General features: G+C 35.2%; 1 protein-coding gene across 3 annotated transcripts in view; it reads left to right on the top strand.

Annotated features, from left to right (window-relative positions):
- The window catches only part of CACNA2D1 (calcium voltage-gated channel auxiliary subunit alpha2delta 1), a 375,032-nt gene that overhangs the window by 161,027 nt on the left and 199,474 nt on the right, over nucleotides 1–14,531 (top strand). For all 3 annotated transcript variants that reach the window (XM_064702957.1, XM_064702956.1, XM_064702958.1), the window contains exon 4: nucleotides 11,121–11,180. In XM_064702957.1, coding sequence (XP_064559027.1) covers nucleotides 11,121–11,180 — 60 coding nt within the window. The remainder of the gene's footprint in view (nucleotides 1–11,120; nucleotides 11,181–14,531) is intronic.

The following is a 14,531-nucleotide window of genomic DNA, read 5'->3' as shown; positions in this document are numbered from 1 at the left end:
CAATGGATTCACCCAGAGGATAAATCTGATGGAATATGGGGTTACTAAGCACCTAACACTAATGTTTTGTGTGACTTTGGTCATGCTTTTTGGTTATGTCACCCTTCTGCTTTACTTTCCTTTATGTGTTAAATACAATTAGCAATATTTACTTCACAATGGATGGGAAAAGTTATTAAGTACTTCTGACAAAATGCATTAGTTTTACAGCTGGAAGTTTTACAATGAAAAATAGTATTTTTTCCCATATAATTCCATTTTAAAAGTCTTAAAGTGCACAAATATGATTAATGGTTAATGGTATGCCTTAAATAGGTTGTATTTTCTGCATAATCACAAGAATTCTCTGAAAGAGACTGTTCTGCCTGCAACAAAGAGGTCATAAATTGCCCAGTATATGACATGTGCATGACGAAAGATGCTGAAGAGAAATCACGACCAACACAATGCATGGAAATGTAAAATAAACCATTTTCAGCATTCTCACCTTACATTTTTGTCTACTTTTAATTTTAAGGTGTTTTTACATTACAGTCTGGAAGAATGGCATATAAGAACAAGTAAATCCCATTTAGTCCTTTATAGAAAAAGTTTAGGTAACAAAGAACCTTAATTGCTTTTAAAAACTTGACATGTCTACAGTTGAACATTAAAACTCAAGCCTGTCCAGTAGAGAGAGAATGTTGGGAGTGAAAAACTTCTTTTAAAGCATATTTGGGAAAGTTTAGAAGCAGATGCTATTACACTCCACGTGATAAGAAGGAAATGCAGAGGCTTTGGGTGTCCTGTTACCCCAGCTCAAAGCCAGGCACAACCAGGGCTGTGTTCCCAGCATTGTTGGGTCTCTGAGAAAATAAAAATCACTCTTACACTTTGCAGAGGGAAGGTCATTTCTCTTTGTACTCAGTTTTCTCCAGGACTCACTGTTAGACACTTTCTTTTGACTAGAATTACTTCCATTAGGGAAATGTTGCCTGGAAAAAGCATGCAGTATTAATGTATCCTTTGTTTCTGCTGTTGCCAACAGTAACGTGTTTCCTTGGCTCTCACCCCCTGACTGCTGATAAGATCAAGTTGATTATTCAGCAGCTATAGCCCACCACCTGCTCTATTTTTTTTTTGTCCCTGACATGCAAAGCTGTTGAGACACTATCATGCCTTTTTAAAGCTACATTTGGTATTCAGCTGTAGTTTTAAGCAAATATGTATATGTTTAAGAAGTGGATTCATTTTTGAACATACTTGCAATAAGTCAAATTCGTTATTCTGTTTTCTACATTGGAGTGCTGAGGTGAACATGCTGATTTTTTTCTAAAATTCACAATTTGGTTCCACTATTCATGCTCTACATTTAATTATTAATACAGTTGCATTGTTCATAGGCCCATTTCTGGAAATGCTGCTGCAGATTTCAGTGCTGTCTTGATTTTATTATAAATCATTCACTACTTGGGAATTTATCATTATAGTGTAGGTTATGAATGTGTCTTAATGAAATAAAACATTTCTGTCATGTTCTGCAGAGGAATAGATGATAAATGAGCTCTGTTCACTCCTGTTATTTCTGGAAATTCTAGATTTTTCTCTTCTTTCTATAAATGCCCATCAAACTCTGAGAGCTTAATTTTGGTGACATGGCCAAAAGAGGTATTTGCTTATCAGTTCAGCAGAGATTTTAAATCTCCAGCTTTATGATCCTCTTTTGGAATTACAACAGCATTACATCTAAACGTCTTTTGTAGCACAGAAAGTGTGAGTAAATCTAGAACTCACTGCACTTCACTATATTTAGTGTTTTCTATCTAGCTGAAATCCACTTTTCTAATTTTAGCCGAAACTATAATTAAAAAAAAAAACCCAAACAGTGTTTTGAATATTCAGTAAATATTTAATATTGTTATTGAGTTCCATTAACAGTAAAATGATATTATTTGATACATTGTTACTAAATTCACATAAAGCTTTAGCATTCTGTGAAATTTGTTGTTCTGTTTGATTATATGATGAGAGAAAGTGCAACTGCTCTTGCATCCCCTATTGAATTAAAGTAAATGACTTTGGTGTTTTTCTTGCATAAGTGATGCCAGTCTGTATCAATGTTTTCTTTTCCTTGTATTTTTCAAGGAGGTATTTACTTGATTTGGGGTTTTTTCCTTCTTTTCCCTTTAAAATAAAGGAGTTGCATGTACATGCTTCTATATGTCTGTTCCTATTCAGATATTAGTCAGATTTCAGTGAATCTGCCAGCATGTATAAATTGATAGGTTATATTTTTTATTTTATTTTATTTTATTTTCCTTTATGATTGTTCTAAGTGCATAATTACTGAGGAGATATTGAAGGAGTTGTAAAGCAATCTGAACTGCGTCAAGTTAATTTTTTTTTTGTCAGAAGAAAATTACCTTTATGACATTTTAGAACACTTTTTTTGAAGTGAGTTAATTTTGATATTTTAAAAAACATTTATATAGTTATGATTTCTCCTTGAGCTGATAGAAAGTATGTAAAAAAAAACCAGGGTAACAAGTCATGTCTGCTCAATATCCACGTCATTTTCTAATCATGCCTGTGAAGTTACTAGCTCAGCTGAGTAAAAGAATTTCCCAAGGCAGGCAGTGAGCTGGAGCTGGTGGTGTTACGCAATTTGAGATTTGTTGGAGCAGTTGGCAATTTCAGTCTAATGGTTTCAGCGTGTGTCCTTCACTTTGAGCCTGTTTAAAAATATAACACTAATGTGCCTTACATTTAAGCCATGTGAATTATTAGAGTGAAAATGTAATAAGCTCTAAGGGGTTTAAACCTCTGCAAATGAGAAGGATGAATGATGTCTTAAAAGAAGTGGTCTTCTGCTATTTTTATGCACCACTCTAGTGAAATTTCACTGCTAGATGTCAAGATGCATTTGACAGACTATCTTACTCTTCTAATAGTTTTTCTTCATGCCTTTATCTACAGTTGTCTCTATCGTGCTCCCTTGTCTACTGAAACATTTCTGGCAGTATCAAGCTGTCATAACATTTCCAAGCTTCTCAAATCCCCTGATTGCACATATCCTAGAAATATACTCTGGCGTGGAAACTGAACTTCCTTCCTCTTTCCCTCTCCCTGTAAATGTGGAAATTCAGCTTGTCTACCTTCTGATGTGAATCTGCTACACTCCTTTTTGCTGCTTATTATTGAATATAATAAATTTGTACACCCCTACTGCACCATATTAAGTATGTTAGGTATTTCACACAAATAATATTTCATGCCTCATGGGCAGGACTCAGGGCTCCAGTCAGAGAAGACAATTTTATGCTCCCTACATTCTTCATTGTGGCTGTATTTGATCTGTTCTCTGGTACTCAGATACTCCTCCAGCAGTGCCTTTGGATCTGTGGTTCATTTTTCCCTTTGACTGCTCATGCAAGGTTTCTTTTCATCATGTACCAATGGTCTTGCTAGTTCTAGTAAGGATTATGGACATTACATACAAAGCTGAGGTGACACCAGTGAGTTTTCAGACAGCTACAAACTAATACTTGACATCGTCCCCTGCAACTTCTGCAGGCTGCGCACTCACCTAAGTGGGTATCAAGCTAAACCACTTTTCCAGAAGTTTAAATGAATGGGGTTTAGCTTATTTATTTATCTATTTATTTATTTATTTATTATTAGTTATTTTTTTCTCCAGAGGTGACTTTCAGTAGTGTGTATAGCTCCAGCTCTTCTGTGGTTTGTTTTCAGGATGGAAACAAAAAGTGACAATATCTGTACATTTGACTACTTCTGAAGGATTTTAGGTTCTTTCTAAAACTTAACTGAAAATCCTAATATATTATATTTGAAAGACTCTTCATGTCTCTTTTAGGCCTTGAAGTACTGCCACTATGCCACTTTTTCCTTCTCTTTTTTGTCAATTTGCTAGGAACTATTATAAAAGAAGAGTTATTTCTAGTTCATGTTTTTGAGAAGGGCTGCTTTTATGTAATGGAGAAGTGTCACTGTGACAAATATTCTTTGGGCTTTATCCTTTCTTACTTTCCTTATATGACACTTTTGTCAGTGACAGGTGATTGCACATTTCACTTTAGTCATCAAAAGCACGTGTGGGATGCATTTATTCAGAGCATCCCGATTTCAGTTTTTCCTGTTGAAATAAATGTGATTAGTTATGTCAGAAAATGTTAGCTTTACCTACAATATTGTAATCTCAAGTACTCTAGTTCAAATTTTATTTCCCATTGATTTCTGATCTTATTTTGACCAGTGGCTTCATTTGCTTAGGAACAAGACCATGAGTGAAAGTTCTATGTAGAGAATCAGCCTTATTTTTTCCTCTTTTATTAAAGTAAACAAGAGGAGAAAAGGTTGTCTTGAATGACAAGGAATGATTTTCATTATAGCAATTAACAGATACTGAAAACCTTTAAAGCTCTGTCTTCTAAATACATGGAAGGTGATGGGGATTTTTTCCCATTAAGTTACTTTGTAACAAACATGACAGCCTTTCTTTGTATATAAGGTCATCCTGTTAGAAAAACTGACTAAGAAGGTCTGAAATTAAATTATTTTTCATATGAATAAAGCAGAAATGTCTTGAAATGCATTAGAAAAGCAGACAAACTGTGGAAAGTACTTTCCTGCTTACTTTTTAATTTGAGTTTTGTAATCTACAGCTAAATTAGAAAAAAATAAATGTATCATTTTAGGTTGCTGTTAATTGTTTATAAAGTGGAAGACAAAGATTGAATTCTTACTTTGAACAGTTGTCCAGAGTTGTAACATTGTCTTTAACATTAGCTTTTCAAAAAAATTTGCTAATTCCCAATTGTCTTAAAATACATAGACATTTAGGCCAGTAATTTTATATGAAGACTGCTTTCTGTAAGTATTACAATGTCAGCAGACCCCTGGTATACCCTTTTTCCATATGGATATGACTCAAATGTCCCCAGAGAGCAGCTGAGGAGTACAACATACACTTTCTGTATGGAATGTAGGAGACCAATATAAACACAGTTATTCTGTGACCTTATGTGCTTCAGAGATCCTCATTAACAGAGCACAGATCACATTACCATCATGTGGCACAGCAGATGTCAGAGTAAGGAGAAGCTGTGACTTTGCAGTGTAAATACCTAAAATATAACCAAGCTGCAGATCAGCAGAAAAACCCCAAAAACCCCAAACAAATAAAAAAAAATCACAAAAAAAAAAAAAACCACCCATAAAATTATATTTGGTCACTATATTAAAAAAATATTCTCAAAAATATGTTTAAAGTTCTAGTTACCCTTCTGCTGAAGATTATTATATTAGATATTATATATATTCCATTTATATAATGGAATACAGCAAAGCTTAGGAAAAAAAGTCCTTATTTGACATAGGGAAATATAAATTATCATGGGAAATTCTGTGCTTCAGTGTTAGTGATCACAACATTTTTAACAGCCAATGAATTTACTTGAAAGAGGAAACATTAAAACTTGTGGTTACAATTCAAATCACCATAATTGAGCATGTCTTTGATTCAATCTAAGACAATGTTTTATGGCTGGGACTGTCTTATCCAAACTGACATGCTTCAGCTTCATCAAATCTAGATCAGCTTTTCTGGTGATTATTATTATCAGTGCCCACTTGTTAGAAAGATCATTTAGGGAATACATTTATAAATAATATGTAAAAGGGTATTCAGCCTCTACTAACTCCTTCTGTGCCCCACTGGAAGTATAAAAATAAGACAAAAGAAAATAAATGTAGATGTGTTTATATGAGGATTATGGTCTTGCCATCTTTAGCACATCTCTGCTCACTTTTGGGTTGCTGACCTTCCAGTTTACAGATGTTTGCTGAGCTCAAACTCTCTGTGTGACAACCTGGGTGATCTTTTTATACAATTGGGTACAATTACTCAATAGGGTAACTCATGGTATTGGATAATTCATTACCAAAAATTCCTGTGAAAATATAACATATGCTATGCATGTAAAGAAAACAGAATCAAGGTAAAAGAGAATAGTTTTAATTTTTTTAATATAGAATGTAACAGCTTACTGAGCTGAGAATGTAACCCTTTGGACTTAGTCTGTATTAAACCTGTAGTGAAATAACAGTATCAGACTGTTATTGGCACTTGACACTTCCGACACCAATATATGAGTCTTACAGAATCTCTCCCTCATCTTGTAATTCATATCCAATTCATAATCAGCTATGGAAGAAAAATATTTGTGTTTCAGACACGTATATGAAAACTATGTATTAAACCACTTTTACATGTAGTTCTTGTGGCTTTTGTGCTGTTCATGCAAGAACAGGTTTGAGTATTTGGATAATATTTTACAATTGGGACTTGAAGGTCATTCTGTATTTTATGTTGCTCTTTATGAGCTTGATATTGACATATTTTCCCGTGGTATTTATTTTCTTAAAATAACCTAAAAAATTCTTGAATTTTGTGTGTTAAAAGTTGTGAGTTTACTGATATCTATTAACTCTTAAGATTACACATTTTATAATAACTTAATATATCAAGAAGTAGTTGAATATTATTTTCAAATAAAACACTTAAAGGAGAATGGGAAACACAAAAGAAAATGATTTAATTGTACTGAATATAAATTTAATTGGGCCGTTTGCTGACAGAATCTTGCGCTGGCAAGGAGGAGATAAAAATATGACATAAATGTGAGAATAATGAAAGCTGGAAGATAAATAGGCCTGCTAGGGAGTTGATCTTTACAGATCAGATAAAGATTCTTGCTGTCTGTGCTGCATCAAAGGCTGCCTTTCAGAGATAGGAACATGAACTTGGAAACTGGGGACAAGACCTTTGGAAATAGAGGGTTATGAGATTGACAAGCAGCTGGGTTTTGGATCTTTTTTAGTTGTTTTCCTTTTCTATTATTTGTGTGTGTGTTTGTATGTGTATAATCTTTTATAATCCCTTTAAAAGTTAAAGAAAGATTCCGAGGCTGGTGGAGTGAATTAACACTTGCACCTTATCTGGCTTTTCAATAGCTGTTTTCCTTTGAAGATAACCTTTCTCTTTGAAACATATAAGGAAATCTAGTGGCAGATACCTCTTGACTCCTTTTAAAGTTTGATTAAAAATACTTATTTGTGAGCAGTGACTGATTTATAACAGATATTTTTTTAATTTTTTATTAATGAGCTAAGTATTCTGGAAATTCCTGAAAATAATGAGCACTGCACCCTACTAAGGAAAAAAAAAAAAAAAAAGGGAGAAATTTGTTATCATTAATAATTAAAAAAATTGAAAATTAATGAAAAAATACATAGAAGTAATTGTTTAATCTAGGAAAATTTAGTAAACAAATTGCATGTTTAATCAAAGTGTTTCCAAGCACCTTAAATTTGCCATCAGCTACTGTGTCAATCACACTGGCTAAATCTGGCAGCAGCCCCTCTGATCCCTTACTTTAAAAGCACCATCACACAGCTGTCAGGCATCCTCCAAAGGACATGAATAGATGCTGCAGCATTCTGTTAGCCTTTGCAGCCCTCTCTCCCTGGTCGTGTTTCCTCAATTTATTTACTAATTCAGAGTAAATCTGTGCTCTCCAGCAGACTGCACGAAGTAGGGTTCTTTGAATATAATGAAGTAAGCCAGAACACTTCTGTTACATGTTAGTTTTGTTTCTTTTTTCCATTTTTAATTTTGTTCTTCTTTTCATACTCTGTATCCAAAAAATGCTGTTAAATAGAGGTATGTTCAAGGCATAAAAACATCTCACAACTTTCATCTATACAGCAAGCAATACAGAGAGCATGGAGGAAGAAATTATTAAAGGATAATATGCAAGAATATTGTTTAAAACCATTTCTTCTTATTTTCTTACACATAAAAATTAATATCTCAGGATTTTAGTATTTGCTGGAGAAACCTGCAGGGAGCTGCAGTGGGTCATGGTGTTAAAGAAGCTGTTGCCTTATTACACCCTCATTGTAATGAGAGGAAAATGGGAAGCTCCAGGTGTCAGCCAGCTGTTGTGCAGCTTCTCTGTCAGCATTCCCAAGAGATTCCTCCATCAACACAGGGAAGGCCAGACCTGACATTTGCATACCTCAAAAGGAAGCAGGAATCTCATGGTTTCTTTGAGATGAAAAATTAGTCTCCTTGTGTCACAATAAAAAGCACAAGTAACTTGAGTTTGCTTAACTGCCTGGCTATTTTTGGCCAAGGAGTGTTGACACAGGGTAATATGAGGTACATCCTAAATATACATTCCAGCTAAAGTATTGGATACATTGCAGATATTTTTTTTTTAATTGATCAAATAACTGGAACATCAACAAAAAAATACTGATTTTGGACAGTAGAGCAAAAGGTTCTTTAGGTAAGCAGTGATGAAGAAATCAAAAAGGTATCTCAACCCGTTGCTGGAACCTATATGTGTGATCCTGTCTTGTTGTCATGTGTACTTTCATTATGGGATCAGGTTTGGGGTTCTAGGGCACAAGGAACAACTGTTTTCTCATTGGTTATTACTATTTCTTAAACAGTTTTCTTGCACTTTCATATGAGCTTGATCACCATTAACAAAGCTCTGTACACATGCCCTGAATGCCAGCCTCTCATTTTGGAGGCTATTTTAAGATATAAAGCGTTGTAGATATTGCATGTACTGTTACTTTAGAAGGTTGCTTAGGATGGGTTCTAGCTGAAGCCTGACTGCAAAATTCTAAAGGAGAATAAGATTATAATTTTGTGAGGGATGTTCTTTTTTCCCCTTCATTTGAGACAAGGGAAAGCAACCAAAACCAACTTTTTTTTTTTTTTTTAATTTGCTTTAAGTGTTTTCACTTTATAGTGCAGATTAGCTAAGAAATCTACCATTTGAACTGAGGAACTTCAAGCATGTCCTCAGTTCTTTCCATGGAAAATTCTTAGTGGTGTTAATGATGAGTGTATATTTCTCTCCATAATCCATCTATCATTTTGTGCATTTGGGTTCTTCTGTCTTTTGTGGTTCTCAGAGTTCCTTAAGGCAATGGAGCAGAGTGTGAAGGAAATCTGAGGACAGTGTTAACTGCAGCTATTTACACATGTAGCAAGTGTTATATCTTGCTTTGCTACAATCTGACTTAATCATCTTGAATTTATCAAAGGATATGCAAATTTAGATATAAAATGGGCTAGATTAAGTGAATAAACTTAATGAACAAAGTTGTTCTAGTGTATTAGCAAAAAATGAAATGCTGTAGATGTTTATCCAGTGCAGTCAAGAGAGAGTTGGACTGTTCTTTTTTCCAATATAATATATGAAATTATATCATAAGATTTTTTTGGTTAATGTGGTGCATCTCCAGTGAGCAGTGCCTGTAAGATGCTGGTAGCTTTCTCTTAGATAGGAATCATTTGAATTGACAATAGAACAACTGAATGGGGACACATTTTGTGGCAGTAGAGGACATAGTTGACGTTTTTTCTGGTTTTAAAGAATTATTTCAAACCTAAAAATAAGGCAAAGATCCTAAGTTCTGATTTTTGAAATGTGTCAATCATCCTGGTAGGTGTTAGAGCAGGAAGAAGGGTTGCCCTCAGGGGATAAGGCAGCACAGGCAGTGGCAAGGTCTGAGGTGAGGTTCTGACAGATCCATTTCTGGAACTCCAGCTTTTCTGGACTTTCTGGTCATATTCCTTTTGCTGTTGGCAAGAACTGACAAGGTGACTCAACTGAAAGTGTGACTTAGACACCAGTTCATCTTGTGTAGGGATTGGTCTGAATATTAAAAGGGTGTCACCCTGGTTTTTTAAGATTTTCTAAGCCTTCTGATGTTGACATTCTTGTAGTGAACTTTCTCACACACTTACTGTGAATAACTCATTGTTTTGCATTCCTAAATGGAGGAAGAGAAGGTTGATAGACTGTTAGTTTATCCAGTGTCATTGGAGAGATGCACTGTCACCCTCCAATCCACTGTCACTCTCAGAAAACTATAAATGTTAGAGTCAGAAAATAAACTTCCCTTTTTCTACACCTTGAGAACAGCAGTGTGAGCTTGTGTTCTTTCGTGTCCTATAGCGACAAAAGGGTCATCAGATTTATTGTTACACAGTACGCATTTTCATCCCTACTTATCTGGTGGACATAGTGAGGCTGTGTCTCCTAGAAAGGGACCACGACTCCTAAAAACAGTTGCTAAAATTTTTATTGGGCTGTAAAATAATTTATGTCTAAAAGTAAGTCACTCAACAATTAGGACATGGCTGAGTCCACATGAACTGCATTCACATCAGGTGGCTGCTTCTTCAGGGTGAGCTGGCTTGCTTTAGGGATGGGTACATCTGTGGGATGGGGGATCAGTGTGCAGCTTTGCTGGAGAACATGCATAACCTTGGCAAATTCTATTTGCAAAATTGTAGTGAAGTCCTAAGAATTGTGTCCAAACAGGTTTTGGTTTTTTTCAGACTTCAAATTTTGTATGAGGAGGAACACATCATTCAATCTAATGAATGTATCTGTACAAGAGATTGATTTGAAAGAGCAAATTCCAGTGCTTTTCTTTCTGTGGGGCTAAGTGAAAAGACTGGATTTATTCAAAGTATTAAATGTGGGTGAATGCCCTCTAGGAACATGTTTGATACTCTCCAGCTGCTAATTCAATCCATGAGATCAGACTCTAGCCAGTCCCAAATTACTGACGTTTTATGTATCCCTAATAATCACAGGGCTGTCAGGAGTTTCTGTAATTGAAGCTAAATGATATAGCAGAGAAATAAATGTCCATAACATGGTGTTTTAATATTTTAATATGTACTTGTCATTAGATAGTAGATTAAATTAATGCACAGAAGACAAGGTAGTGTGTGTAAAGAGAGAGTATTTTCAGCAGCATGTTGATGGATTTTGAACTTAACTGGAACTTCCTAAATTATATTGGAGTGAATGATACTTAAATATAAATTAGTACAGAAAATAAATTTTTTTAGATAAGATGGTTCACCTTTACTCAAATGCATATATTTTCAAGCAAATGAAAAAAGCATAGATATAAAATTTTTGGAGAAAGATATGCATAGGAAAAAAGTAAATGAGAAAGATTTTTTTTATGTAAAGAATCAGTAAAGACTAAAATTTATGTTCTCTCTCTTTGTTCTTCAGCGCCTTGCTAAAGAAGCAGAGAAGTACCAAGCATCACATCAGTGGAGGGATGAGTTTGGGGTAAGCTTCAGTTTTTCTCTTTTTAACCTTCTTGGATTTTTCCTCTTTTAAATGTTAACTGTAGTCTTACAAATATGTTGTTTGTGTATCTACTACAGAAGGGGTTATTGACTATGAATAGACAGTTATTTAATTCAGTAAACAGAGTCTCAGTTAGGGTGTCTAGAGAATAAAATGAACTTTTCCCTTCAGAAGCTCATAGGGAGCTTCACAGACCAGGGATGTAGCTCTGAGTTGTACTCAAGACATCTGTTTGTTTTGACAGACAAGGAATGATTACAGAGAAGACATTTGAGTGATGGTTGCTATCAGTTAAAAGTGCTTATTCCAAACACTGAAACAGAATCATTGAAAAGAGTTTTACAAGTTGTCTTTTTCTTGTGTAAAGAGAAAAAAAAACCCAAAAAACCCAAACAAACAAAAAAAAATCCAAGCAAGAAAAGCTTAATACAGAAGGATTTGGTTATCTGCATGAGTTGGGAGTCATAGACATTTCTATAGAATCTCTTTCCGTATTTTAATAACTGCATCTCTTTTTTCTGTATTCTAGTACTGCTGAAAGAGGCCCCAACCTGGCCAAACATTAAATTATCTTCTTTATTCATTTCAGGCTTTACTGAAAAAATAAGTGACATGATTTTAAAATGTACAACCTTGATGTTTTAATTACCAATTTGGCTAAATTAATATTTTGTTGCATGACTATAAGCCTCTTAATTTTAGGCTATAGTTCCTGGCTAAGTGTCAAAATTATTTATTATGCCTTTATTCCATGTTCCTTCAGAAATAAAAGCAGATGGTGCTTTTACATGATGCTGCTGCAAACCTGGACTGTGTTTGCACATCCCTGAGAATCACTTTGCACACAGTTAAATGCACAGTGGTTTTCTAAGAATGTTGTTGTGGTTTTACCCCAGCTGACAAGTAAGCACTGCACAGGCACCTGCTCACTCCCAGTCAGGATACAGGGGAGACAATTGCAAGAGTAAAAATGAGAAAACTCATGGGCTGATATAAAGAAAATTTCATAAGCAAAGCAAAGGTTGCATGGAGTAGCAAAGCAAAGCAAGAAATTCCTTCAGCACTTCCCATGGGCAGGAAGGTGTTCATCCATCCCCAGGAAAATGGGGCTTCTTTACCCTTAATAGTGACTTGTGAAGGCAAACACCATCCCTCCAAAATTCTACCCCTTTCCTTCTCCTTTCTGCATGTTATACACTGAGCAGGATGCTGTATGGCATGGGATATCCCTTGGGTCAGCTGGGGACAGCTGTGCACCCCCAGCCTCCTCACTGGTGGGGCACTGTGAAAAACAGAAAAGGCCTCAGCTGCACAAAAACACTCCTCTGCAATAAAAATAAATAAATTTTAAAAACCACACCAGAATTATCAGAATTATCACTTTTCTCAGAACAAATCCAAAATATGGCTCCTGCTAGCTACTATGTAGAAAATTAGTTCTAACCCAGTCAAACCCAGCAGAAATGTTCATTCTGATCCAGTGTTACTCAGGCACTTGAAGATCTGAAAACAGACAAAAAAGCTGGTGAGGTCAGGCCATGTAATTCAGGGAGGAGTGACTGACTTGAGGAGTACAGAGAGTCTGGACACAGCCTGGATGCTTTTAGCTGTGCTCTTTGCACAGGCACAGCCTCCAACACGCAGCAAAACACACAATGCATATTCCATGGAGGTGCTGGAACAAGAATGCTGCAGCGACCTTTTCTGCTAATCCGTCTCTCTTGTGCCTGGAAAACAAAACCTGCAGGCTTGATGGACTCAGTGCAGAGCTGTGTGAATACAGTCAGAATCTCATTCTAATCATTTTGCTTCTGCACTATATTGTGGCATCATGTCAACACCGCCTCAGCTTTTGTTTTTCTTTGTATCTTTTTTTTCACAGTACAAGTCAGTCATAGAAAAGAGGCTTCAGGTTTTACCTGAGTTCATTTCCAAGGAGACATCTCAAAATATTTTGGAAATGTGATTTTATATTGATGTTGTAGTTCAGAGAAATGCTATGGTCAGTATTGAAAAAAAAAAAAAGCAGTTGGATTTATAATAAAGTAACTGCAAGCTGATATTGTACTTCACTGTTTTGAATTTGGAGCAGAACAGTGTGCACCATATAATAACCTTGACATTAGGTTATGCAATTAAATTTCAAATAAATGTATTAAGCCTCTTATAATTTAATTTGTTCCATTTTTGCCAGAAGTAATCTTTCTTCTTTTTTGGCCTACTTTTTAGAAAATGCCTGCTCAAATTAGTTTGCACACAGATCTTTATGATAAACTTAATTTTCACTGGAAGACTCATTCTCCTAATGGCTCTGATGGAAAATAGAAGATAGGCTGTAGAACTTTCTTCAGTTAAAGGTTCTTAAAGCTCTTCTGATAGCATTATGAATGGTCTATATGATGCTGACTGAGGTTAATTTCTCATCCAGGATTTAGGTTTGGGTGATGAAAGCCCTTCCAGCAGCATTGCACATGAGTCACTGTAGAATGAAACTCATGGGACAAGCTATTTCTGCTTCTAATGAGCTTGTGATCAGCAATGTCCTTGACAGTCAGATTGCAGATGAATAAAAGCCTATGGAGTTTTCAGGAGAAAATATCCCAAGCATTCCTCCTGGGGAAGTGTATATGGGCTGGCTTGAGTGGAACATATGCAAAAAAGAAAGGGCAGAGAAGGCTGACTGTGAGACCAAGGTCTGTGCAGAGCTACAAGGGATGTGTCAATCAAAAACCACCAGGGTGCCTGTTCTAACACCTTACTCTAAATATGAGTGGGTTGTGCACAGTGATGGCAAAAGAAACTTGCAAGCATTAAAGATTTAATTTTCAGATTAATGTCACCCTATAATATAAATTCAGCATCTTAGATACGGTCTTTTGAAATAAGCTTCTACAAGGAAAAAAACATATTTATTCCCAGAGATATTTTGGAAATCTAAAATGAGTTAAGAGCATGCATCTTACATATTTACCATTAGTTCTAACTAAGTGACAAGAAAAAATATAATTTTGGATATGGGTATTTTTCACTGACAATTAAATAGACAAATACTTTTGGAAATGATTAATAATTTACTAAAGGTACAAAGTTATTCAAAGTAATATTAATAATATTAACTAGGAATATCAAATATCTTCTAAGCAAAAAAGGGAAAATTAGAAATATTGGATTGTAAAGTGTTATTTCTTGATGAAGCACAAAGTTATTTAAAACAGTTGAACTGCAGTTTACTTGTATGGCCCAAAAATAATACTTACCTGTTAGAAAACTGTTAGGTCCTTAGAGAATATTTGTGAAGTTAATGAAGGCAAATCAAAAATGCCTAGCTTC

This window comes from Zonotrichia leucophrys, chromosome 1A, assembly GCF_028769735.1.
Source record: "Zonotrichia leucophrys gambelii isolate GWCS_2022_RI chromosome 1A, RI_Zleu_2.0, whole genome shotgun sequence".
NCBI classification, from domain to species: domain Eukaryota; kingdom Metazoa; phylum Chordata; class Aves; order Passeriformes; family Passerellidae; genus Zonotrichia; species Zonotrichia leucophrys.
Note: the sequence above shows the minus strand (reverse complement) of the source record. Positions and strands in the feature narration are given on the sequence as shown.